At 33.8% G+C, this 26429-nt stretch overlaps 1 protein-coding gene and 2 pseudogenes across 2 annotated transcripts; all 3 read left to right on the top strand.

The window, feature by feature from the left end:
* The first annotated feature begins 12633 nt into the window (after positions 1–12633).
* Positions 12634–14237, top strand: LOC143570870 (short-chain dehydrogenase TIC 32, chloroplastic-like; annotated as a pseudogene). The gene is made up of 7 exons (XR_013142005.1): positions 12634–12875; positions 12961–13040; positions 13161–13314; positions 13459–13537; positions 13684–13766; positions 13864–13910; positions 14074–14237. The product of XR_013142005.1 is annotated as a short-chain dehydrogenase TIC 32, chloroplastic-like (transcript).
* A 1998-nt stretch (positions 14238–16235) lies between these two features.
* Positions 16236–18277, top strand: LOC143570868 (pentatricopeptide repeat-containing protein At1g71490 pseudogene; annotated as a pseudogene).
* Positions 18278–20558: 2281 nt separating this feature from the next.
* LOC143570867 (short-chain dehydrogenase TIC 32, chloroplastic-like) lies at positions 20559–23262 on the top strand. Its single transcript, XM_077056405.1, has 7 exons — positions 20559–20664; positions 21866–22097; positions 22172–22402; positions 22488–22566; positions 22645–22729; positions 22816–22862; positions 22960–23262. Exons 1-7 carry the CDS (start codon positions 20559–20561, stop codon positions 23119–23121), a joined length of 942 nt encoding a protein of 313 aa, XP_076912520.1. The 3' UTR covers positions 23122–23262.
* Positions 23263–26429: the final 3167 nt, after the last annotated feature.

Genomic DNA, 26429 nt, shown 5'->3' with positions numbered 1-26429 from the left:
CGAACCCGTTGTTTGTGAAAAATTTAGTTATATTCTTTTAGTAATGAATATTCTTTTTATAAAATACAAAAAGCTTTTAGAAAAACTATAAATTTTATTAACACACATCATATATGGGCTAATAATAATCCATATATAGATTATTAAAAACCCAAAATTACTCATAAAATGGGTCAATAAGCCCAACCCAATTAGCATTTTTAAACATATTACTTAAATAATAAATAAACAAACAAACAAAAACATCGGTCATTGCTTCAGCAACCAATCAGCTTCTTTTTGTCGACCAAACGATCATTGCCTCATCACCTTTGCCGGTTCGCCTCAAGGTTTCAGCGATCGCCAACAACCAATATCCATTGGTCTATCGTTTCTGAAATGTTTTTTTACAATGAAGTATGTGAAGACGAATTTGCGTAATTATTTGGGTGACAATTATATGAATGATGCTTGTATTTGTTATATTAAAAATGAGTTCTTTTTTACAGTCATGATTGAAGATATTGTTTTCAAAACATATAAGCGCGTAGAGAACAATTATGATATTTAATATTTTTTAATTTAATATGACTTTGTATTTTATTGATTGTTAAAGATATATTTTTGTTATGATAGTGATATTGTATTTTATTTATCGGACCCAATGATCGACCCGAACCATTCAGGTCCGAAAACTTTGATGCTGGAAAAAAATCAAGCGCTAAAAAATTTCCGAACCCAAAAGAAAAATTCCTGGCTACGCCACTGTGTTTGAATACAATTCATGTTTAGCTTGTATCATTTGTTAAATGTTCTAGTTCAACCCATTTGGCCCGTTATTATAGAAAAACTTATTAACAACACATCTGTAAAAAGTGGGTGGAAGTTGCCACCTCAAAGTAATACTACGCGCCTACAATCACGGGTCTTAATATTATATAACATATCAGTGTGAAATAAGCGAATTAAAATAAACCTCTTAGCATAATAAATACAAAAGAAGTCATTGAACTTAATTGAACCTAAAACGTACATGTTTAACTTGTTACACATCCCATTTTGTCACGCCACACACGGGTTGAGCAACCACGATTTAGCGATTCCATGAAGTTTGACTTTGACCCAATGGAAAAAAAAAAGAAAGAAAGAAATTATAACTGTGAGTTTTTTTCTTGGTTTAATAGAAGAGAGTCATTTTTCTCAGCTCAATCTTTTATCATTTCCTTCTCTATAATAATTTCTTCATTGCTGCATTAATCAAATTAAGGGTGGCAAAACAAACCCATTTGGGTGGTTTTAGGTCAATTTGAATAACTTTTAAAATTGAGATGGGTCAGGATGGATCAAAAAAATTTTGCAAGAAGGTCAAGATGGGTTGGGAAAATGCTAGTGACTTTTTGTGATAGGTTAGAATGGGTTTGTTTATGGGTTAGAATGGATTAAAACAAGTTTTATCTAATTTTATTTCAAACAAAACCCACGGAACCGAATAGAAACCAAGAAATCGAAACCGAAATCGTTGAAACCGAACATATACCGAAACCAACCGAAATGAAAAAAAGCAAAACCGAAGCGACAAAAAACTAAAAAAACCGAATCTGAACCGAGACAAAACCGAGGTTTTTTTTTATGAACGAGAAAGACGGGTGAAACATTTTAGTTATTTTACTTTTTGTGTTTTCGATTTATATTTTGAGTTATTATTTTTTTATTAATTTTTTTGAATATTTTTTTGAGGGGTTTTTGAACCCTTTGTATTTTAACCATTACTTGGTTCAAGATAGAGGTTAACTTTACCCATCTTGACCTATATCCATCCTAAACCGAATGAAACCGAGAAAACGAAACCAAACAAAAACCAAAAACATTGACACCGAACAGATACCAAAACGAAAAAAAACAAAATCGAACCGAAAAAAACCGAGCCTAAACCGAGACAAAACCGAATTTTTTTTTAATGAATCGAGGACAACGCAATGACATTTTAGTTATTTTACATTTTGCGTTTTTGATTTATATTTTGAGTTATTAAATTTTTTGAATATTTTTTTGAGGGGTTTTTGAAACTCTTTGCATTTTAATCTTTACTTGGGTTAAGATGGATTAACTTTACCCATCTTGACCCATACCCATCCTAACCCTCTATTTTAAAAATCCATCCTGACTCATACCCATCCTGACCCAAACTCATCCTAACCCATCACCCAAATCCAACCCAACCCACTCATATTACCACCTCTAGATAAAATTATCTCAAAATCAATTACAGTTAGCAAAACAAAAACTAGAACAGTAATTTCAATTCAAAACCAGGTGCACATATATAACTCATTTATCCATAGACCTAATTGTGCTCTTCACCAAATAATTTTACTTCGTAATTTAAATTCATGAAATTTAAGGAACTAGGATGAATGGATGATGTACCTTAATTGTCATGTCTATTCCTAGACAAACTATCCTTGTGAGTTATAACTGGCAGTAATATTGCTATTCAAAGTTCACGATGTGGCCATGACTTACTTGAGCGTAGGAGCCTCCTCGGCCAGGGCCGGACCAAAGACTATATTATAAACAAGGCCATGTATGTGGGGACCAGGAGTGCCTGGGCGAAGGCCAATTTTATGCATCTTTCGCCTCAAAACTTTAAGATCCGTCATTTTCGTATAACAAAACTCTTTCTTGATATGAAAATTAAAAATTTCTTCTATATCAGCGACATCTTGATATAACTTGACTTTCCCTGTTTTGGTTGAAAAATTAGCCACATTTTACTCTGTTTCCAATTTTTTAAACCATGCATTAGTTGTCACTCTCCATTTTCTCCACATTCTCTATATTTTTTTAATTTTACATTGAAAGTTTTAAATAAGTGGAGAATTTGTCCCCCGCGTACACACCTCTACAAGATCAACAGTCATTAATCCAGCCTGTGTGTACATAACTGATCCATGTTGGCATACATGACTTGGAGCACAATCTTGAGCAAACTACTACAAAAACCCTAATAGTATCCGGTTTTGTTGTCACCCTTTTTCTGCTAATTCTTGTAACAAAACAGTGTAAAAACATGCCTTGGCTATTTTGATTTAAAGGAGAATCCGAGTTCTCTGCCAAAAACACAGCTGAAGATGTTACAAAAGGAGTTGATGGCCATGGTTTAACTGCTATCGTTACAGGTTTCTCTCTCTCTCTCTAATAGTCTGCGACTTTTTAGGTAATTTTACTAAAACAGGTACCAGAGATTCAAGAAAGATGATAACAAACAAACGAAATTTTATTATAATCGAGAAAAAGGAATTAACAAACTAACTCATGATACAAGCCCTAACATCTATATAACAGAGACTTGTTTACAAAATTGCATAACAAACCCTGACTTTACTTGGAATTACAAACTGACCCCTGCACTCTAAAAAACTCACCTCTAATTCCAAGTCTTTATTTCATCAGCTTTGTAGATTCTCTACCCCAAGCATAAATCTCATGTAACATCTCGAAATTTCAAGATAATATTAATTATATTACTTAATAATAGAGGGAAAGTTTACTCGGGTTATCTGGAAATATATAATAGAATAGGAGTTGGTATGGGTCGGGCTAGCGTTGGGTATCGGACGTGGGTTATGGATTTGGATTAATAGAGATGGGTTAAATGAGAATGGACCTTAGGTCCATGGGATTTCAGGGATATAAATATCCCCTAAACCCAAAATATCTTTCATTTTCACCAAACTCCCTAACACTCCAAAAACACACACACACACCGCACACATACCGCCGGCCGACCGAGCCAAGGGAAGAATCGGGCAGGACCGAGAGAGAGCGATTAGTGTGCTAGCAAGTTAAACAAGATCCAAACAAGCTCAAAAAGGTATGATTCTTGGCCTTTAAGGTTTAAAGATCCAAGGTTTTTAGTGTATAAGCGACCGAAGATGGTCGGGAAGCGTAGTGGGTGATATTGAACCATAGCAAGGGTGTTAAAATCGCTCAAAATGCTGGAAAGAAACTGAACAGCGGCTGTCTGGATAACTTCGCCTGCATCTGGGCAACTTCGCCTTCAACGCGATGAACTTCGCCTGCAAGCTAAGTTCGCCTGATGAACTTCGCCTGCAAGCTAAGTTCGCCTAATGGCAACTTCGCTGTAAAGTTAAGTTCGCCTAACTGGTAACTTCGCCTGAGGCCAAGTTCGCCTGATGATAACTTCGCCTGAAGCCAAGTTCGCCTGATGGCAACTTCGCTGTAAAGCTAAGTTCGCCTAGCTGGTAACTTCGCCTACAGCTAAGTTCGCCTAAGCTAACTTCGCCTAGAGCTAAGTTTGATTAGAAAATAAATTATAAAGCGATAAGTTAAAGTAAGCTAATACTAGGCCACTAGATTAGATCAGACGAGTATTGATACGTGTAACTTGTACAGTCAGCCGAGCTCAGATAGAGAAGGGATTTACAGCTATCAGAAAAAGAAGCAGAATTCAGGTGAGTTTCTAGCCCCATTTATGTGTTACGTTTTCGGGGCTGTGTGCATACTCAATATGTTTGTTAATACACTTATCCTAAGAGATAAGTGTATGCCTTATATGGATAATGTGAAATATATGAATGAATGCTTGATGGTACGTGAACGATCTTCGGATATTGCACGTACTGTCAGGTTGCAGCGCTAAGAATAAGGTAAGTATGTTATGTAGGTTTATGTGTATGAATATGATAGAGATAGTAGAAGAAAGAAATGATAACGTATGGTTGTATGGTTACGAAGAGGGTACCGAGCCCTAGTAATACTCGAGGAATGTAGGGCGTAATGCTCTTTATAACGTAAGATATGAAAGTAAGATAATACAAAAGAAAGTAAGAAAGTATGAACGAAAGGATATAATTTTATGTGTATGCCGTGTATGGTATATGTGATCGATATGAATGATTGCTTGACGGTACGTGAACGATCTTCGGATATTGCACGTATCGTCAAGGGAAGTGACTAGCTCCTTACATGGATATTAAATAATAAAGTATAGTGTTCCTTTTATGGAAGGTATAGTGTTCCTTTTATGGAAGGTATAGTGTTCCTTTTATGGATAGTAAAGTGTTCCTTCTATGGATAGTATAGTGTTCCTCCTATGGAAATTATATATGGTAGGGTAATGGTAATGGTTCTTTTAATAAATATTACGTGACGATCCTCCTATGGATAATTATACAAGGTTAAGGTAGTAATATGTGTCTTCGGATACGGGAAGTAATATATGGGAATAAATTGTATGATACCTGATTAACTAGAACTCACTCAGCGTAGCTGACTTTTAGTATGCACGCAGGTGAGCTGATTACAGAGCTAGCAAGAGGATGACGCATGGCATGGATTGAACGGCTGGCATCTGAAGAAAGAAGTAAAGATGTTTTAAATATAAAGTTTTGTGTTATGGTATCAAAGAAAAGATTTAATGTTTTGTAACAAATGATTGATGTTTTATATTCCGCGAAAAGTTTTAGTAAACTCTGAATTGAAGGACTGTGTTTATGAGTAAATCCGACGCTAAAGTAGGGCTACCGGGTTCGGGGCCTTACATCTCATCTCTGCAAATTTCAATCTACCCAATGCTTTAGTTAGTACATCTGCTCTTTGCATATTACCACTTACAAAGTCAACAAGAATTTGACCTTTCTCTATACTCTCTCTAATAAAATGGTATCTTGTACTTATATGCTTACTCCTCCCATGAAAAACTGGATTTTTCATAAGAGAAATAGCTGATTTGTTATCAACCAACAAAGTCACTATGTCTTGTTTTTTTCCAGTAATTTCTTCCAATAAACCATTTAACCAAATGGCCTGACAAGCTGCAGATGCAGCTGCCATGAACTCTGCCTCACAACTAGACAAAGCCACTGTTTGTTGCTTCTAGGAATGCCATGACACTGCAGCTTCATTGTAATAAAACACATTCCCAGATGTACTCCTTCCATCATCAGTATTTGTCAAGTGACTGTTGTCACTATATCCCACCAAACCACCACCATCTATCCTCCCATATTTTATACCAAAGTTAATTGTACCTTTAACATATCGGATCAGTGTTTTACAGCTTTCATATAATCTTCTTTAGGTTCTTGCATAAACCTACTAACATAGCCCACCGCAAATGCTATATCTGGCCTTGTTTGTGTTAGGTACCTCAATGATCCAACCAACCTTCTGTAAACTGTTGGGTCCACATTATTTCCACCTTCTTCTTTAAACAATCTCAAGCCAGGTTCCATAGGTGTCTTCGTCTCATTACACCCCTATAGTCCTGCCAACTTTATCACTTTGTTAGCATACCCTGACCGCTTCACAAAGATTCCATATTTGTTTTGATCAACCTCAATTCCAAGATAATAACACAACAATCCTAAATCTGTCATTTCAAATCTAGATTTCATCTGTTGTTTAAACCCTTGTACCTCTTCTTGATCACTTCCTGTAACTAGTAGATCATCTACATACACAGCCACAATTAGTACAGAACTTGCTTTAATCTTTACATACACTGCCTGCTCATGCTTGCACTTTTTAAATCCCAGTTCTTTTAAGACTGCATCTAACTTCAAGTTCCAAGCTCTTGGTGCTTGTCTTAGACCATAAAGTGCTTTTGACAACTTATAGATCTTTGACTCAGCTCCCTTTTTTACATATCCTTCTAGCTGCTTGACAGACACATCTTCCTTTAGATCACCATGGAGGAATGCAGCTTTAACATCCATGTGATATACCTTCCAGTTTCTTTTAGCTGACAAAGCAAGAATCAGCCTGATTGTCTCAATCCTAGCAACTGGAGCAAATGCCTCCTCAAAGTCAATCCCCATTTGTTGCACATACCCTTTGGCAACCAAACGGGCTTTATACTTTGTCACATTTCCAAGTGCATCTTTCTTTACCTTGTATACCCATTTTAGACTAACTGGATTACACTTTGGTGGCCTTTTAGTTAGTACCCATGTATGATTCCTTTCAATGGCTTGTATTTCCTCTTCCATTGCCTGTTTCCACACCTTTTCCTTGATTGCCTCTTCAAAAGACACCGGTTCTTCTTCTTGTGCAAGTGACAGTTCAAGATTATGAGGTTCTTCTTCTCTACTACTCACATAGTTTATCCCACCACTTAGAACATAATCGTTTAGTCTAAATGGTAAAATATGTGTACGAGTAGACCTTCTCACATCTAACTGTTCTTGAGTAGCAGGTATTGGTTCTTGTGCAGATTGACTTTGACTATTTGAACTCTGACCATGTTTATATTGTTGTCTTGAACTCACTGTTCTTTATGTAAGCTCATCCCTGTCAACACCACTTTCTTGGTCCAAATCAAAATCCTGAACAAAGTCATTCTGTATAGAAAAGTCAACCCATTTAGGACTGTTATCACCCACAGCTTTTAAATAGTTTGACCAATCCCATTTCCTACCCTCCTCAAACTGCACATCTCTACTAACCACTATCTTTCTTTTGGAAACATCATACATCCTATAACCCTTTGTACCAGCCTCAGTGCCCAAATGAACCATAGGAACACTCCTATCATCCAACTTCTTTAATCCAGGTCGTGTTATCTTTACATGCCCAACACAACCAAAAATTCTTAAATGTTGCAGATTAGGTTTCTTTCCTTTCAAAGCCTCATAAGGAGTACAACTTTTCAAGGCTGTTGTATAAACTCTATTGAGAATGTATACTGAATGCCTTACTGCTTCTGCCCAAAAATCTTGTGGCATTCCCATTGCTTTTAATATGCTTCTTGTAACATTGAGAATTGACCTATTCCTCCTTTCCATTGTACCATTCTGTTGAGGAGAGTAAGGAGCAGTTAATAACCTTACTATTCCCTCCTTCTCACAGAAATGGTTAAAGTCTAGAGAGGTAAACTCCCCTCCACGATCAGATCTTAGTGCTTTGACCTTGAAATTGTACTCACTCTCAACTTGCAACTTGAATTTTCTGAAAGTGTCAAAGGCCTGATCCTTCGACTTGAGTATATAACACCACATGAATCTTGTACAATCATCCACTATTAGCATAAAGTACCTATTTCCAGCTTGTGTAGTAGGCAGTATTGGTCCACACAAATCTATGGAGACCAATTTCAGAGGATAATCTGCCCTGTACACAGCTTGAGATGGAAAAGGTTTCCTTGTCTGTTTACCTGCTAGGCAGGCTTCACAAACTTGCATAGGATGACTAATAATGGGAACTCCCTTCACCATTTGTTTTCTAGTCATGTAGCCTAAAAACTCAAAATTGACATGTCCCAACCTACCATGCCATAACCATGGTGACTTATCCAAATGTGCAAGAAAACACATCGGACTTCCTACTTTCAAACTAATCTTATACAACCTATTTGGTGACTTTTTCACTTTCATAAGAAGTTTCCCGTCCTTCTCAAAAAGCCACAAATAATCATCTTTCATCCAAACTACACAACCTCCTTCAGTAGCTTGCCCTAGACTTAAGATATTGTTTTTCAAATGAGGAATATAGTACACCTTTGTGAGTACCCTTTGTTCATTATTCTTACCCTCTAAGACAATTGAACCTCTTCCCTTTATGACCACACAAGATCCATCTCCAAACCTAACCGTACCACCTACATTCTTATCTAGATCACAAAATATTGAGCCATTACCTGACATATGGTTTAATGCTTCATTATCAAGAAACCATACTTGCTCATCTTTTGAATCTGACTCAAACGTTGCAGGTTTTACACTTTGTTCATTCAGAAATACCATTTCCTTCTTGTCTTCTGACTGCATCATATACAAAGCAGGTTCTTCATCCTTTCCTCTTTCTTCAGTTTGTGTTAAGTTGGCTTCCTGGTTCTTGGCATCAATTCCTGGACATTCACTGGCATAATGTCCAAGAAGGTCACATTTGAAACACTTAATCTTGGACTTATCTTTCTTTGTACGATCAATTTGTTTTCTTGAATCATTGTTTTTACCCTTTCCCTTCTGGTTAAACCGTGAACTATTTCCCACATCATCATTGTTCTTATTCCATTTCTTGCCTTTAGACTCATTCTTTTGCCTATTTTGCCACTGAGAATAGGTAAGCAACAATTGATCTTCATCTTTACCTAATGATTGCTTACTTTTCAAATTAGTTCTTTCCTCAAACGTTTTCAATCGACCTATTGCTTCTTGAAGGAGCATAGAGTCAAGATCGATGAATTGTTCGATTCCAGCAACTATATTAATGAATTCTCAGGTACTGAATTAAGAAGTTTACTAACCAATACATTCTCTTCGTATGGTTCACCCAGATTGGTAGCCCTAGATGAAATTGCACTGATCTTGCCTGCAAATTCATCAATTGTTTCTCCCTTCTCATTCTTAGGGTTTTGAATTCGTTTTTCAAGGTTGCCAATCGGGCCTTCTTAACACGGTCAACTCCAACAAATCTTGTTTTGAGAAAAGCCCAAATCTCTCTCGCAGTGGTGAGATTAGCGACTTGAAGAATCATGTCTTCCGGCATGGCCTGAAATAGGTAAGCAATTGCTGCGGCGTTCTTCTTTGCATCGACAACCCCCGGAGTTGTCGGCTCAACCACCTCCCATAGGCCGTGAACACTGAAGATTGCCTTCAGTTTCACCGCACAGATTGTATAATTTGTTGTCGTAAGAACAGGGCATTGTAATGGAATCGTCATGTAGTTCTCTCTGTTGTTGTTTGCCGGTGCCGAAGTGCCCATCTTTGATCTCCGATCGTACTTCCTTCCAAATCGAGAATCAGAATCCAGTCCTTTGGATTAATTGAGCGATTAATCTCCTTCGCTCTGATACCAATTGAAACAGGTACCAGAGATTCAAGAAAGATGATAACGAACAAACTAAATTTTATTATAATCGAGAAAAAGGAATTAACAAACTAACTAACTTATGATACAAGTCCTAACATCTATATAACAGAGACTTGTTTACAAAATTGCATAACAGACCCTGACTTTACTTGGAATTACAAACTGACCCTTGCACTCTAACATTTACTTCAAGAATTTATATGGGATTTTCTTTATCATTCACTAGAAACAAGTGAACACATGAACTTTGTAATTAAAGAACCTTGATTTGTGCCTTGTTTGATGAATATTGTTTTGTGATTTGATAAACTAAGCTTGCACAAGTTGACTAGTTTGGAGCAATCACAGCTTGCAACTTTTCCACCATATTTCTTAATTTATACATAAAAGATTAAAACTTGTATCATGAAATGGAACACCAAATTAGAAAATGTAGATAGGCTTGCTAATGGGGCCCAGGATGAAGTCTGAAAAACATATATACAGTCTATTCTTCGTTTTGTCCATGGCAATAAAGTTTCATAAATTAATGCTCAAACTTTGAATACTCACGTCCTGTCCTTTCCACCAATTATATTTGTCCACCGTGTGAAGTGAGAGCGATGACATTTTCTTAATTAATGTTAGCAAATAACTATTATATAACAACATAACTATTAACTAAATTAATAATAATTACGCTATAATTTACAAATATCATAATTGTTATCATTACTTAAATTCATTTTGTTGTAGACTAACAATTATTATACTATAACAACGTAAACTACATACCATAGTATCAATAGAGTGATCAATTACACTAAAGTTACACATGGTGTAATTATTATTACTTTACCTATATTTTGTTGTAGCGTAACTACTCTATTCATAGTAATTACGAAAGCGTCGATGTGTGGACTTTTTTTTTTTCACTTCGTATACTTCGAAAGCTTAAAGTTATTTGTATATGATCTCAACCCTATATATATATATATATATATATATATATATATATGCTAAGTATAAAATGAAAACCTACTTGAGCTGTGAAAACTCTAGAAACTCATTCTCAGTCACATGTTTTTAATTAATGTTTAAATCTTGTGGTCCACAATTAAAGTGAATAAAAAATGTAAATATTACAACATATATTAATGTAACAAAAAAAAAACGATGTTACATAGGGTTTTCGTGAGTTTTTATTTTCACCTTACCCTATATATATATATATATATATATATAGACTAGATTTTATCCCCCGTATTACGGAGGTTGTTTTACATTTTCGTTTTCAATATTTATATATGTATATTTGGATTTTAATTTTATTTATTGTAAGAAAGTTAATAATTAATATACTTGAGGTTTGATGATAAAATGGTTTCACAAATAGATGATATGTTATAATCCGGTTTAAAAGCTATCTGGGTTTGGTGATACTCATTACCCGTTTATTTTCTTTATTATAAAATTATTTCTTATTATAAATAATAACTTTTTTTAAATAAAATAGGATATTATTTTTTAGTATATCCATGTTTTATAGGATTTTCATATCAAATGGTTTTATGAGATTAATTTTTAATATAATGAGATGTTACCCGTTTAAGAGCTATCTGGGTTTGGTGAGACTTTTACCTGTGAATTCGGGTCAAATGTGTGAGAAGCCTCCATTTACAAATAAAGCAATTTGATGGCTTGAGAGAATGGTTGTTTTACATTTTTTATTTTTTAATATTTATTTTTGGGGTTTTAATTTTCTTTATTGTAAAAAAGTTAATAATATACTTAGGGTTTGATGATGAAAGAGTTTCATAAATAAATGATATGTTATAACCCGTTTAAAAGCTATCTGGATTTGGTGACCCATGTCCCGCTTATGTTTTTTACTATAAAATCGTTTATTAATTATAAATAATATCTTTTTCTTTTTAAATTGGATATTAAATTTTAGTATATCCCTGTTTTATAGGATTTTCACATCAAATAATTGGTAAGATTAATTTTTAATTTAATGAGATGTTATAATCCGTTTAAGAGCTATTTAGTTTTGGTAAGACCCATACCCATGAATTTGGGTTAAATTAATGAGAGACCTCCATTTAAAAATCAAGTAATCTGGTGGCTTCCATAAAAGGGGGGAGCGACCACATCGCGACACATAGGATTTTTGGGTTTTCGTTTATATATATTATAGATATAGGCTAAGTATAAAATGAAAACTCATTTGAGCTGTGAAAACTCTAGAAACTTATTCTCAACCACATGTTTTTAATTAATGTTTAAATCTTGTGGTACACAATTAAAGTGAATAAAAAATGTAAATATTACAACATATATTAATGTAACAAAAAAAACGATGTTACATAGGGTTTTCGTGGGTTTTCATTTTAACCTTACATATATATATATATATATATATATATATAGGGGAAGGTTCATGTGCATTTTAGTCTTAACATGAGAACGTAAGAAATAATACCAACTACAGTACCAATCTACATAAACAATTATTTTATAATAACAAAGAAAAAAACCTAAAAATTACAACAAAAGAATCAAAATCAAGAACAAAATAATAACAGCAAATACCAACAAATATTTATATCAGCAAAAGAAAAAAATCTAATAATAACAATAAAATATAAATAAGCAAATACTTATAACGTCTCATAATCGAAAATTAGCAAATACGAACAAAAAATAACATCAAACACTTATAAAAATAAACCTAATAATAACAGCAAATTGATTCTTACTGTTTTCATGTTAAGAATAAAATGTATTTGATCATGTTTCTATATATATATATATAATTTTCATCATCTAAGAATATTGATGTTCCCAAGACCCACGAGTGGTATAGGCCTAGAAACCGTGCGCGTGCTAGCTTTGCGCGGTGTACATGTAGTTGTGGCGGCTAGGAATGTGGAAGCCGCAGCAAAATGTAAGGAAACCATAATAAAGGGTTGTCCTAGTGCAACCATTGATGTTATAGAGCTTGATTTAAGTTCATTGGAATCTGTCACAAACTTTGCAAATGAGTGCATTTCCATGAATCTACCCCTCAACATCCTTATTTAAGATACATTACACTTTTCATTGATCGTATCCAAAATTTGATTAAAATATATAAGTCTAGACAATTGATTTTTGTCGTTTTAGTTGTAATGCAGGGGTGTTCGCTCCTCCATTTTCCCTTACCAAAGACGGAATTGAGAGTCAGTTTGCAACTAACTATCTTGGTACGTCTCTGACCAATGTTTTCATATATTGTGATGATTTGTTTCACATGTAATATATACGTTTGTTTCTCCAAGGAAATATTTTCACATTGAAAAACATGTTTTCGTCTTATAATTTAGGGCACTTTCATCTGACGAATCTGTTGTTGGATAAGATGAAAACTACTGCTAAGAATTGTGGACAAGAAGGGAGGATTGTCTTAGTTTCATCAGAAGCTCATAACATGACTTACAAAGGAGGAATCATGTTCGACAAGATAAATGATGCAAAATGGTATTAACCATTATGTATATCTTCCTTATTACAGATTAAAACGTAACCCACATTTAAAATTCAAACCATACTATTGAAGATTTGCTAGATTTGGTACATTTATAGTACTAGAATTCACATAATATCGTTTTCTCAACATTTTAGTTACAATAGTTTGTATGCTTACGGGCAGTCAAAGCTTGCTAATATTTTACACGCTAAGGAACTAGCAAGGCGCCTCAAGGTAATTATTAGTGTTGACAATCTCAAGCATAATAATAAACTAGCTAGGCTACCTTTTTATCTGTAAATTTGGCTTAGTTTTGTCAATTTACGGGTTGTTTCTTAGTTGTTTTGTGACAAACTACATGCTTATGATCATGAGTATAGGAAGAAGGGGCTGACATAACTGTCAATGCATTGCATCCCGGTCATTGCAACTAATATATCACGTCACTCGAGCTTTTTGTCAAGTAATTACAAATTTTTCCACTTTGGCTTTTCATAACAGTTCATTTTTCTTGTTCATGATGTTAAGTTTATTTTACAACTTTCTTGGTATATATATAGTTTGCATAAATGGAGTCTTCAAACATGTTCTAAAGAATGTCCAACAGGTTTGTTCCTTTTGTCTTTTTGCATGTTTTCCTAATTTCATTTTGTGGATAGCCCATCATTGTAACCGATAGCCATCATTGTTACTTAAATATGATTAAATGAGATAGTACGGCCACACGATGTAACTGATAGCCCATCATTGTTACTTAAAAATGGTTTTAGGGAGCTTCAACCACATGTTATTTGGCATTAAACCCAAAGGTGAAAGGAGTTAGCGACGAGTATTTTGTTGACAATAATGTGGCAAAACCAAGCTGTAAGGCCAGAGATGCCAATTGGCAAAGAAACTATGGGAATGCGGTATGGAGTTTACCAAGTCTAAGTGAATCAAACATGTATAATATGGTGTGTCGTTTGTAATATAGTCCATGCTTTCTATTATTTTGTCATATTGTTTATGCGAATATTGTGAATGATTATTTGTTTGTTGTTTTTGCATGTTCTTTTTTAGAACCGAGGTGGTGTGGTGTAATGTGTGTGTATCCAATTATATGTAATGTTATATTTGAACATGTCTGTCAATTGATATGTATGTCAAACATTATAAACCAGGGTTGGTAATTAGCTTGAATTTGTTCTTAGACTACATTAGAATATTTTATAGAAAAAAAACTTTATTCTATTATTATCTAATCTAATCTAACTAATATATTAAAGCAACACAATTTTGTCCACATGCCCTTCATCTAGGTTGTTCACATAGACTTCCATGTCATCAACCTTCCATAAATCTAATTTCCACATATTCACAATAAAATTTTAATCAATGATATTAACTTTTATATTTTTGTAATTTATTAATGTAATTATGATATTAATTAGTATTGTATTTTAATATATAATGCTCAGGTGAATTTTAGTAACGATTTGGTAAATCATACATATAACCAAATCTAAATAATTAATTTGCAAACTTTAGCATGTAAAGAATGTTTGTTTGCTTAGTTTATTCTTACTCTTTAAGTTTATTGACTGATCATAAAAAAAACATAAAAATGATGGCTGATCAGTTCTTTAATTTCTATCGAGACATTGGTTCAATGTTTACTTTTGTTTAGCATGCTCCATGTTTGATACATTAATGATTTTATGAACACTTGAACTAATCATGTTTATGGTTAGGCTGCATCGCATGATTAATGACATAACTTCTCATCTATGGTCAATTCTTTCATTTCGACAGAGATAAGTAAAATAATCCGTTACCTTTATTCAAATATAAATGTATATGCATGTTTAATTGACTATTTTTTATATTTCCACCCGTAAAATACACGGGTTAATAACCTATAAACTAATGTAGCAATGTTTTACATGTGAATGATAAAACTATGATAGTCATGTGCTAATTGATTTCCAGCATTAAATATACATCAGTTCGACAGTTCTAGAAACACTTTGGCGGAGTCGATGGCCAAGAATCAAGATAAGTGGAATGTTTGTTCACATCTTCAACTTAGAAGTCATTTTTTTTCCATACAAAAGAGATTAGAGAGTGTATATATTGCTTGTGATTTGATCTACTTAATGCTTAAAGCTTATGAAAGTGGACTAATTAATTTGGAGCAATTGCAGCTTGCAACTTTTCCACCATTTTTCTTTGTACAGAAAAGACTGAAACTTGGAACATGAAATTTTGTTTACATTTTTGGTAACACAAGAACAGAAATGGAGCACCGTATAGATAAAAACCATTACCTGGTTCACATAATTTGCTAATTTTGTCATTGAACCATGTTTTCTATATTGGGATGTGTTGGTCAACTTAATTTCATGAAGTCAATTTAGCTAAGCGAATTACTTAGAAGTTAGAACCAAAGAGAACCATGTTTTCTATATTGGGATGTGTTCTTAAACAGTTTATTCTATAAACATTATGGACTTTGTTATGTTTTCATATCATATGAGTTGCTTTCAGGTGCTACAAGTGGTATTGGTCTAGAAACCGTCTAATCGATTACTTTTATCGTTTGTAGTTGTAATGCAGGTGTGACGGCTCCTCCATTTTCTCTTTCTAAAGATGGAACCGAGAGCCGTCTTTAGAAAGAGAAACTAGATAATACTCGGGCGTTGCAACAACTATTCGACGCGAATTCAGTCAGTATCGGTTAGATATATTACGGTGCCAGAACGAAACCCAAATAATAAATTAGTAAATTAACATTTTTAAAACAAAACAGAATCAACAACAAAAGTTCAAAAAACCCTAGACATTTCGGCAACTATTCGACGCAAATTATCAACAGCCTTCGGTTGGTATGTTCGTTCCATTCCGCGTATACCCTTTCTTTTAACACATTCTTTCGTCCCCAAGAGCAAGTGCAATGATCACCAATTAATCATGTTATTATCATCCCTTATAACCTCTCTCAAAGAATCAACAACTCAATCCAACTTATCAAAAGCCTTCAACACATTCTCTCTAATAATAATCCACCACACCCAAAAATCACCAAACCCTGACATCTTATTACACTCACTAGCTTCTTTAATCGCATGCTGCACCCAGATTAACGCACTTTCACAAGGCAAGCAGCTGCACGCCTACGCAATTTCATCTGGGTTTCACGCATCCCCTGTTTTAGTCCCAAAATTAGCCACATTTTACTCTGTTTCTAATCTTTTAAATGATGCGTTAATTGTTGTAAAAAGTTGTAATTTTTTACACCCTTTGCCTTGGAATGTGGTGATTTCTGGGTATGTGAAAGCTGGGTTTTGTAAAGAAGGGTTGCTGGTGTTTCGAAAGATGGTTTCGAAAGGGGTTAAACCCGATAATTTTACGTATCCGTCGGTTCTTAAAGCGTGTGGTGAAGAATTTGATTTGGGGTTTGGGAGGGAGGTTCATGGGCATGTTGTGGAGTCCGGGTTGGAGTGGAATTTGTTCGTGTGTAACGCGTTGGTGTTTATGTATGCGAAATGTGGTGAATTGGACGTTGCGCGCCGGGTGTTCGATGAAATGCCGGTGAGAGATTGTGTGTCTTGGAATTCGATGATTTCGGGGTATGCGTGTAAGGGTATGTGGAGAGAGGCATTTGAGGTTTTTGAGTGGATGGAGAATGAAAATGTGGAAGTGAATATGGTCATCTGGAATACAGTTGCTGGAGGGTACTTGAAGACCGGTAAGTATGGACAAGTGTTGGAGTTAATGTCTCGGTTGAGGGCGTGTGAGTTGGATTCCGTGGCGGTGATTAATGGTTTGGGTGCGTGTTCTCATCTTGGTGCGTTGAATATAGGTAAGGAAATTCATGGTTTAGCTGTTATAACTTGTTGTCATGATTACGATAATGTTAAAAACGCGTTGATCACTATGTACTCAAGGTGTAAGGATCTTAAATATGCTTGCATTGTATTCGATTCGGTTGAAAACAAGAGTGTGATCACTTGGAACTCGATAATATCAGGTTTTGCACATTGTGACTACTCAGAGGACGCCACTTTTCTATTTCGTGAAATGCTAGTTTCCAATATTAAACCTACTTACGTGACGATAGCAAGCATACTACCCGTATGTGCTCGAGTGGCAAATTTACAACATGGTAAAGAATTCCATTGTTACATTACAAAGCATGAAGAGTTTAAAGACTATTTGTTATTGTTTAACTCACTTATCGACATGTATGCACGATCGGGTAAAATCTTGCTTGCTAAAAGACTGTTTGACTCTTTGACCAATCGAGATGAAGTGACCTACACTTCACTCATAGCTGGTTATGGAATTCAAGGCGATGGCCAAACGGCTGTTGACTTGTTTGACGAGATGATTTGGTCAAACATAAAACCAGACCATGTGACCATGGTTGCGGTTCTGTCAGCTTGTAGTCATTCGGCTCTTGTTGACCAAGGTCAAACTTTATTCAAAAAGATGTATAACGTATATAATATAAAACCTCGTTTGGAGCATTATTCTTGCATGCTTGATCTTTATGCGAGAGCTGGATTATTGAGTAAAGCAGAAGGAATAATAAGTACAATGCCGTATACACCGACACCTGCCATGTGGGCGACTGTGATCGGAGGGTGTAGAATTCACGGAAACAAAGAGTTAGGGGAAATTGCAGCCGAAAAACTGTTGGAAATGAGACCGCGAAATGCAGGGTATTATGTTTTGATGGCTAATTTGTATGCTGATTACGGGTGTTGGGAAAAACTAGCTAAAGTTCGGGTTTTGATGAGGGAATTGGGTGTGAATAAGGTCCCTGGTTGTGCTTGGTTAGATGTCGGGTCGGGATTTACTGAGTTTTTGGCGGCGGATACTAGAAATATTAAGGCGGTTGAGATTTATAATTTGTTGGATGGATTGAGTCAACAGCTGAAAGAAGCTGGGTATATTATGTCTTGTGATAAAGATGAGTTTTTGGAGGCATAAATGATGAGTTTATCTGGTTGTATATGTATTGTTTGGGTATATGGGTTTAATACAAGCAACATGGATTTGTTGGCTGCAGTACTATATTATTAGAATATAAGAATGCTGATTGGTAGTATTAGTGAGTGCATTATATAGGGGAAATTTCTTATTATCATTTTTGAAATTTAATAACATGTATACCCATTTTTCCTTGATTTTTAGGAATTGTTTCTTGGTTATAGTTTGGTTTCTCACTTTCTTCTATGGGTTCTTGTTTCTGCACTGTTTTAACCTATATTTATGTTTGCATCTTTTTCTATTCTATAAAATGTTGTTCAAAAATATTAATTAATTGCTTTTAAAGTATACTACTTTAGTATTAAGAGGGCCTCATTTGATTTATTTTGATACTTCTATTTTAACTTAGGGTATGTTGGTCTTTGAATACAAGCTTCACAGATAGTTAACGTTAATCCATTTCAAAGACTAAATACGTTACATTCGTGCAAACTATTGGTCTAAATCTGTAATTTCTCAAATATCATTATGCAACATATCATTCATGACGCGGCCTCCATTGACTTGAGCGTTGGAGTCCCCATGGGGTTTAAGCCACTGCACCCTCTAGCAAGTATCTTGTGGTTGCGTGTTATGACCTTATAGCAAGTATCTTGTGGTTGCGTGTTATGACCTTAGAAGAGGATAGCGATATCGCATTCACACCAACAACAATCTTAATCGGAGTTGTCTTCTCCTAGCATTGCTGCCAAGTTGTTGCTATAGCAAAACGCCAACAACAATAAAGTCCTTAGATTTCAGTATTTCACTTGTGGTGTAATATTCTTGCCATCAAGATTCTCACAAAGGTTATTATAACATATACATATAATAATAATAATAATAATAATAATACTAGAGAGAAAATAGAGAGTATTCATTAATTATAGCGCGTCACCATTACTATCACAGCCATAACTATATACACGTACAGCTCAAACCACAAAACACTCATATAATAAGCCGGGGCCATAAAACGACTACTTTCTAACATTATAACAATAATAAGATTCATCTAAAAGTTTCTTTTTTTTGAACGACCAACAAAAATTCCATTAAAACCAAATGAAACAGCAAGTTGGCATCCAGGCCCACCAGTACAAACACCACAGCTTACGCAATCGGAAACCAAAAACAACTAAAGACAACACTAAAAGTTACAAATTAAAAGTTGTTCAATTTCCCTCGTAATCACCTCCGAATTTGATAAAAAAAAACCCAAAGGTTTTATTCCTCCCACCTGGTAATCGCCCCAGCTAATTTGCCACACTTATTTTTAATATTAAGATACTAGGTTATATCCTGTTTTGCACACAGATGAAAAAATATATAAAACTTCATATATATGTGTGTGTACGCGCACATGTGTGTTATATACATTTTAACAAATTGTAAATGTCAGATAATCTGGCATTATTATTATAAGGTATTACATTGTTACTTTAATTAAAAGAACCCAACATATAAAAACAAACAGAGCAAAATAACAATTTAAAACATAATTTTAAGCTATGTCACATATTTCTAATTTATATCATGAAAAAAAAACATATTAGTTAAAACTTCATCATCTATTGAAGTTATATGTTATAAACTATGAACCGTAAACATTTAGATGTTATAACATAAGTTGTGTGTTACAAAAACTATTTTTATTGAAATTATAAAACATTTAAGTATACAACATAAAAATGATAAAAATATGAATATAACAATGAGATATAATTATAATTTTAATTAAACCGCGCGTTTAATAAAGCAACAATATAATCCAAATCTCGTGACTTAAACACCCATTTCAATCCAAACATCCAGTCCAAATGTTTATAAATAATTTCCTAAAATCCAAAAAATAATAATAATAACGTCTCAAAATTTTTTTTAAAAATAACAATGAAAACAATTAATTATCTCTATTACCCAATAAATGATGATTTTAACATTTTTTTTTTTTTTGAAACTTTTTTCAACTTAAGAGTTAATGTTCAAATTAACATTTAAAAAATTAATGAGTTGGAAGGCATGCATGTGTCATATGAAATTTTGTAAAGCTTCAATGGTATAACAGAAAGAGTAGTAATTAATTTATAACATTTATTTTCCTTCCTGTATATAAATCATGTTTTTTTCTTTTGGTCGCCGCCGGAATACGCAGATTATCAACCTAGTGCAAGTGACTGACTAAACACACTTTCCCTTTGTTTTTCTTCAAACCTAGGGTTCAAATTGTCGCCACAAGAACATGTGGATATTTGGTCGAAAAGGAGCATCTGGGTTTTCAGCTTCTTCAACAGCAGAAGATGTCACCAAAGGAATCGATGCGGCTGGTTTAACTGCCATTGTTACAGGTACTTGCTTTGTTTTCTGTAATGTATTGTATCCTGACACTGATAACAATAATAATATTTGACCAATCAGTGAGGGTTTTTAGAAACATAGGGTTTCATTCTGCTGAGATTTTGTGATGTTATGATATCGATTCATGTATAATTTGATTCATGATTCTAATAAATTCTGCTTACTAGGGGTGTGTACAGTTTGGTTTGGGCTGGAATCGAAAATCTTTGAATTTTAGAAAACCGTGAGGTTTCGGTTTTTTTTTTTTCGGTGTGTGCGGTTTTGGCCTAAGACCGCAACTTTGGTTTTTGAATTTTTGAAAAATCGTTTGGTTTCGGTTTTTTGGTTTGGGGCGGTTTTGGCCTAAAACTGAAAGTTCCGTTTTTTTGGTTTGGGTTCAGTTCGGTGCGGTTTCAGTTTTTTGGGTTGAGCTTGGTTTTTTGGGTTGAGCTTGAAAGTTTTGGGCCGAAACAAAGTCTTTGCCCAAAATAATAAATTTGGGCGTAAATCAATTTGGGATTTAATAACTAATTGATTATTATACATTTTGGCTGAAATATTTTAGTCATAGTTATCAAATGCGCTAGGCTCACTCAGGGCGCATAGGCCTCGCCTGGGCCTAGGCGCAAGAAAAATGAGAGACTAAGGAAAAATAGCGCACTTAAATAAAAAATATATTACGTGTATGAAAAATAATACCAATCTTCAAATAGAATAAACAAAAGCTATTATATAACATATAATATCATCTAATTAGTACAAAAGGTTCTAAAATAGTCATGATTCAAATGCAAGTTTACCTCTCTTAGACCTAAGCTTCAATAGCACTCCTTGCGTTTCTTTTTCTAGGCTTTTATCTTCTCATGTTCTTGGCATAGATAATGCTGAAGCGCTCGCCTAGGAACTAGACGCGCATGTATTGAGCCTTGCTTGAAAAGTGGGCCTAGGCGCAAGAAGCGAGGGCTTTTAATAACTATGATTTTAGTTGCCTAGCTGTTAAAATCTTTTAAATTACTTAAAATAAAAGATAAAATATGAAAATTTATAAATTGTGTTCGGTTTCGGTTTTTAGTACATAAAAAACCAAAACCGAACCATAAGTTTGGTTTTTTACAAAAATGTAAAGCCAAACTGCCGGTTTTGGTTTCGATTTTTTTTCGGTTTCATGCACGCTGTGTTTACCAGTTTACTTCATATTTTGTGTATGTTCAGGAGCTTCAAGTGGTATCGGTCTTGAAACGACCCGTGTGCTAGCATTGCACGGTGTACATGTGGTTATGGCGGTTAGAAACACCGAAAGCGGTCAAAAAGTCAAAGAAACTATAGTCAATGAAATCCCTACTGCTAAAATTGATGTAATGGAGTTAGATCTTAGCTCTCTTGCATCTGTTAGTAAATTTGCAGCTGAATTCGTGTCTTCAAACCTTCCTTTGAATATTCTCATGTAAGAAACTGTATATTATTATCATTATATTATGATTATGATTTCTGATTATAATTGTTTTGTATTCTTGGAAGTAATAATGCAGGGATTATGGCTTCACCATTCATGCTCTCAAAAGACGGGATTGAACTACAATTTGCAACGAACCATATAGGTCATTTTCTGTTGACACAACTTTTACTCGATACCATGAAGCGTACGTCTCATGAACAGAATAAAGAAGGAAGAATAGTCAACGTGTCATCCGAAGGTCATCGGTTTGCTTACAAAGGAATATTTTTTGATGATTTAAACAAAGAATCGAGGTATATTAAATTAATGAATCTATATATTTTAATTAGCTAATACAAAACCAATTTTAAATATACAGAACTGAATTGTACTATGCAGTTACAACCCGGTATATGCATATGGACAGTCAAAGCTTGCCAACATACTGCATGCTAAAGAACTAACCAAACACTTCAAGGTGAAATTTGTGATGTCTGGCTTACATGATTTAATAATTTATTAAATGTGAAATAAATTTTTTTGTATAAAAAATCAGGAAAATGGAGTGAATATAACTGCAAATGCGCTTCATCCGGGCTCGATTGCAACTAATCTTCTACGTTACCACAACTTTATCAATGGTAAAAATCAAAATCCTTCGAAAGTTTAATTTAGACGCTATTTTATTAAATCTTTTGTTCAAAATCTTGATTTGTTTTTTATTTAGGTGTGGTTGAATGGGTTGGGAAGTACTTTCTCAAAAACATTCCACAGGTTCGATAAAATTCTTAAGCGCTATTATCCATTTATTATGTTTTAACTGAATAACAATGTGGAGAAAGTAATATATTTAAACTTAAATGATGTTTAGGGAGCAGCAACTACATGCTATGTCGCGTTGCACCCGCAAGTTAAGGGGGTTAGTGGTGAATATTTCATGGATAGTAACATAGCCGAACCGAATTCATATGCCAAAGATGCAAAACTGGCTAAAGAACTGTGGGATATCAGCTTGACCATGGTGACTCCATAGTATATATATTGTTAAATGTTATGGTATGTTTTTGAGGGCATATGGTGGCCAGTTTGATATGTATTTTTATGGTTGGATTTTGTCACATTTTTCTATTTATACAAGACAAATGAAAGTTTTATATTTTGTTAATTTGTTAGCTATAGGTAATTGTGTGTATACATTCATATGTGAATATTTTGAATCATCTAAACAACTTATTCAAACCAACTAGAAAGGACTAAGGAGGTTATTTATTACTTGCATTTAAGTATTTAAGTTGGAGGCTCACCAAACACGAACTGGTCGGTCTCAAAATTTTTAGAACCTTAGAGTCCATGCGTAATTGTGTATGTACGTTTCTACATATGTGGCTGTGGCTTAAAGTGGTAAAGACTGAATGGACATTATCTATTACACATGTTTTTTTTTTCTTAGAAAGAATGACGATGGCGTGACAAAAAATGTCCGTAAGGGATATTAGCCGTTATGTATAGTCTAAGTGAACGATATATGGTTTTCACTACACTTATTTAATTTTTATTAGGGAAAATTCCCAAAATAAGTATTTATGAAAACAAAGTTCTTATTTTAGGTATCATTTGTAAAAAATTCCAGAAATATGTATTATAAACTAATCGTGACGAGTAGTTTGCAGAACCAATTAAAAGTTGCCATGTGTCCTTAAACTAACCGTAACGAGCACGTTCACTAATCAATTACTCGTCACGACTAAATAAGTTTCATGCCTCGTAATCAACGTCCACAAGTTATTTATAAATCCTTTAGTCGCGACGACTAGTTTACCTGGTTTACATTCCCTACACGAGTAGTTTATTAGTAGTTAACTCGTCGCGACTAGTTTAACCTTATAATCTATTCTTCGCGACTAAAGAACTTATGAATTACTCGTGGGCGTTGATTACGAGGCATGAAACTCATTTAGTCGTGACGAGTAATTGATTAGTGAATGTGCTCATTAAGGTTAGTTTAAGGACACGTGGCAAGCTCGAATTGGTTTCTACAAACTACTCGTCACGACTGGTTTATGTAACAACTCGGGTTTTTTCACACCTTAATTTACACCTACTACCCGACCCGTTTTAGGTTCGGGAAATTTTAACACTAAAAAGTATAACGTTTGTTGAGGAATTTCTATACAATTTATATTTGTTTGTTATATTTATTTAATATATATATATAACTTTGAAAGATATACATTTTTAGCCCAAATTAAACTTAAATCCCTTATTGTTCCCACCTTGGAAACTCCAAGGACTTTTAACTGCAAATTCTATAAAATAACTTATCACCCATTGGCCTGAACCCGTAACCCATGGCCCGTATACCAATTCACGACCCGTTTAGTTAACTTGTGCCACAATTATCGTCATAAACTAGGAATCAAATCGTGTTTTTGATTTCCTTTACTATATGCGGCCTAATCGTTTTAACAATTTAAGAAACAAGATCCTGAATAACGTGAATTGCTTTATTTAATAAACCGTCATGTCCTAAATCGATTATATAACTTCGGATTGATCATAATTAAATTCCTCACGGATGCGCGCTCTTAAACACAGCGCCAATCAAACCCCCATGGTTAATTTAATTATCGACACCTCGTGATACATGTTATTCGTCCTTGTTTCGCCGACCCTGTTGACTCACAATTGAACCGTTTTCAATCAACAAATCAGGTAATAAATTGTATGTATAAGTTCATCTTGATGTACTTCTTAATAGCCCTAAATCAATTTACATAAACGTTAAACGGATTAATCAATTGGATAATCTAAGGTTTATGATCAAAATTGGGGTTCTATTAGTTCTGTATATAATAATTCGTTTCCAGATCTTAACCAACTAACACACCAGCGCGTATGGCTGGTGTGTGTGGGTTCAAGTCCCGGCCCATTTCTTTATTTTGATTGTTTTAAATTGTTTTAATGATTTATAATATATTATAATTAATATTAAATAAACAATATTTTATTTAACCGATTTCATAAAATAAACGTTTCGTGAAAATTAACTTCATTACAAATTTTCGTGTATATATATATAATTATCGTATTAATAATAAACCGTCATTATTAAAACCCGACATCAATATGGAAGTTTCTCAAACGTCTTTATCAATATGTTCATGGTTATTATGTATATATATTATATATATAAATATGTGTATATATTTATATGTACTATTCGTTTTAAACAAAACTATAATAAACATATAAAACATATTAAAAGTATTAATTATATTTTTACCATCGAATTTCGTTAAAGATTCTAAAATATAAATTTTTATGTTAATTATATATTTAGGCGTTTATCATTATATTTCTCAACTCATATTTATTTAAACTAATTAAATGTAAATTCAATTATACAATAAACAATGATTCTCACGATTAAATGCTAATTAATAATATCATTCAATCCATAACATACCCAATTATAAATATAACTCAATCCACATCGAAATCCTAAATTCATTATACGTATTATATCATTTATAATTCACTCATAACCTTATATTATTTAATTAGGATTCTTGTTGGTAATTCTCGAGGAGTGTGATTATCGTTTTCTTGTCATATTCATTCTCGTTTGGCTTATTCGATCAGGTGAGTTTATCATTCCCCTATTTTACAATTTTACTAAACGTTTTGGGGACATATGCGTACGTATTAGTATTTCATACTATATATATATATTCAAACAAATGCATACGTGCTATTGTGGAGTGATTTAATCAAACGCACGTGCTACTTGCTTACTTGTGTTACCATTCAATCAATCACATGTTGGAATTACTATTCAATCAATCGCATAGCGGGTATTCCTGCTGGTGATCAATGCCCGATTCGCTTGGCAACGATCTACATACTTGTTTGTGTTTTGATTATATTTACCGCACTTATCACGTTATGCTTATTTATTGTATTGAGTCAAAACTGGTGATATTTTCACTCAACTTTATGTTGACAAAACTCCATTTTATACGCATATGCAGGTTGCTTATATTGAAGATTGAAGCTTGGATACGTAGACAAGGCTTTAGGATATAATCAAGTTAAACTTTATTGAGCTTATATTTGTTTATTTAAATTGTCTATTGTATTTGAATATTGTGTGTATAATTGAAATCAAATAATTAATTAGATATTGTCAATTTTAACTTTAATAGTATCTTTGAGCTGTGAGTAATCAGATCACGCCCCGACATTTCTGCCTTAGGTTTGGGTGTGACAGTTTATAATACATATTTTTGGAATTTTTTGCAAATGATACCTAAAACTAGAATTTTGTTTTCATAAATGCTT

Source organism: Bidens hawaiensis, unplaced genomic scaffold, assembly GCF_021521415.1.
Source record: "Bidens hawaiensis isolate Kalapana, Puna unplaced genomic scaffold, B.hawaiensis_p1.1 tig00025169_1, whole genome shotgun sequence".
In the NCBI taxonomy this organism is placed as follows: domain Eukaryota; kingdom Viridiplantae; phylum Streptophyta; class Magnoliopsida; order Asterales; family Asteraceae; genus Bidens; species Bidens hawaiensis.
This window is presented reverse-complemented; position numbering and strand designations above follow the sequence as displayed.

What these genes read in the sequence shown, in the direction of transcription:
- LOC143570867 (XM_077056405.1), top strand. Translation starts at nt 20,559, where the DNA reads ATGTGGATATTTGGTCGAAAAGGAGCATCTGGGTTTTCAGCTTCTTCA. An exon ending in AACTAACCAAACACTTCAAG is followed by an intron (nt 22,567 to 22,644) that starts GTGAAATTTGTG and finishes ATAAAAAATCAG; the next exon opens with GAAAATGGAGTGAATATAAC. An exon ending in TTACCACAACTTTATCAATG is followed by an intron (nt 22,730 to 22,815) that starts GTAAAAATCAAA and finishes TTTTTTATTTAG; the next exon opens with GTGTGGTTGAATGGGTTGGG.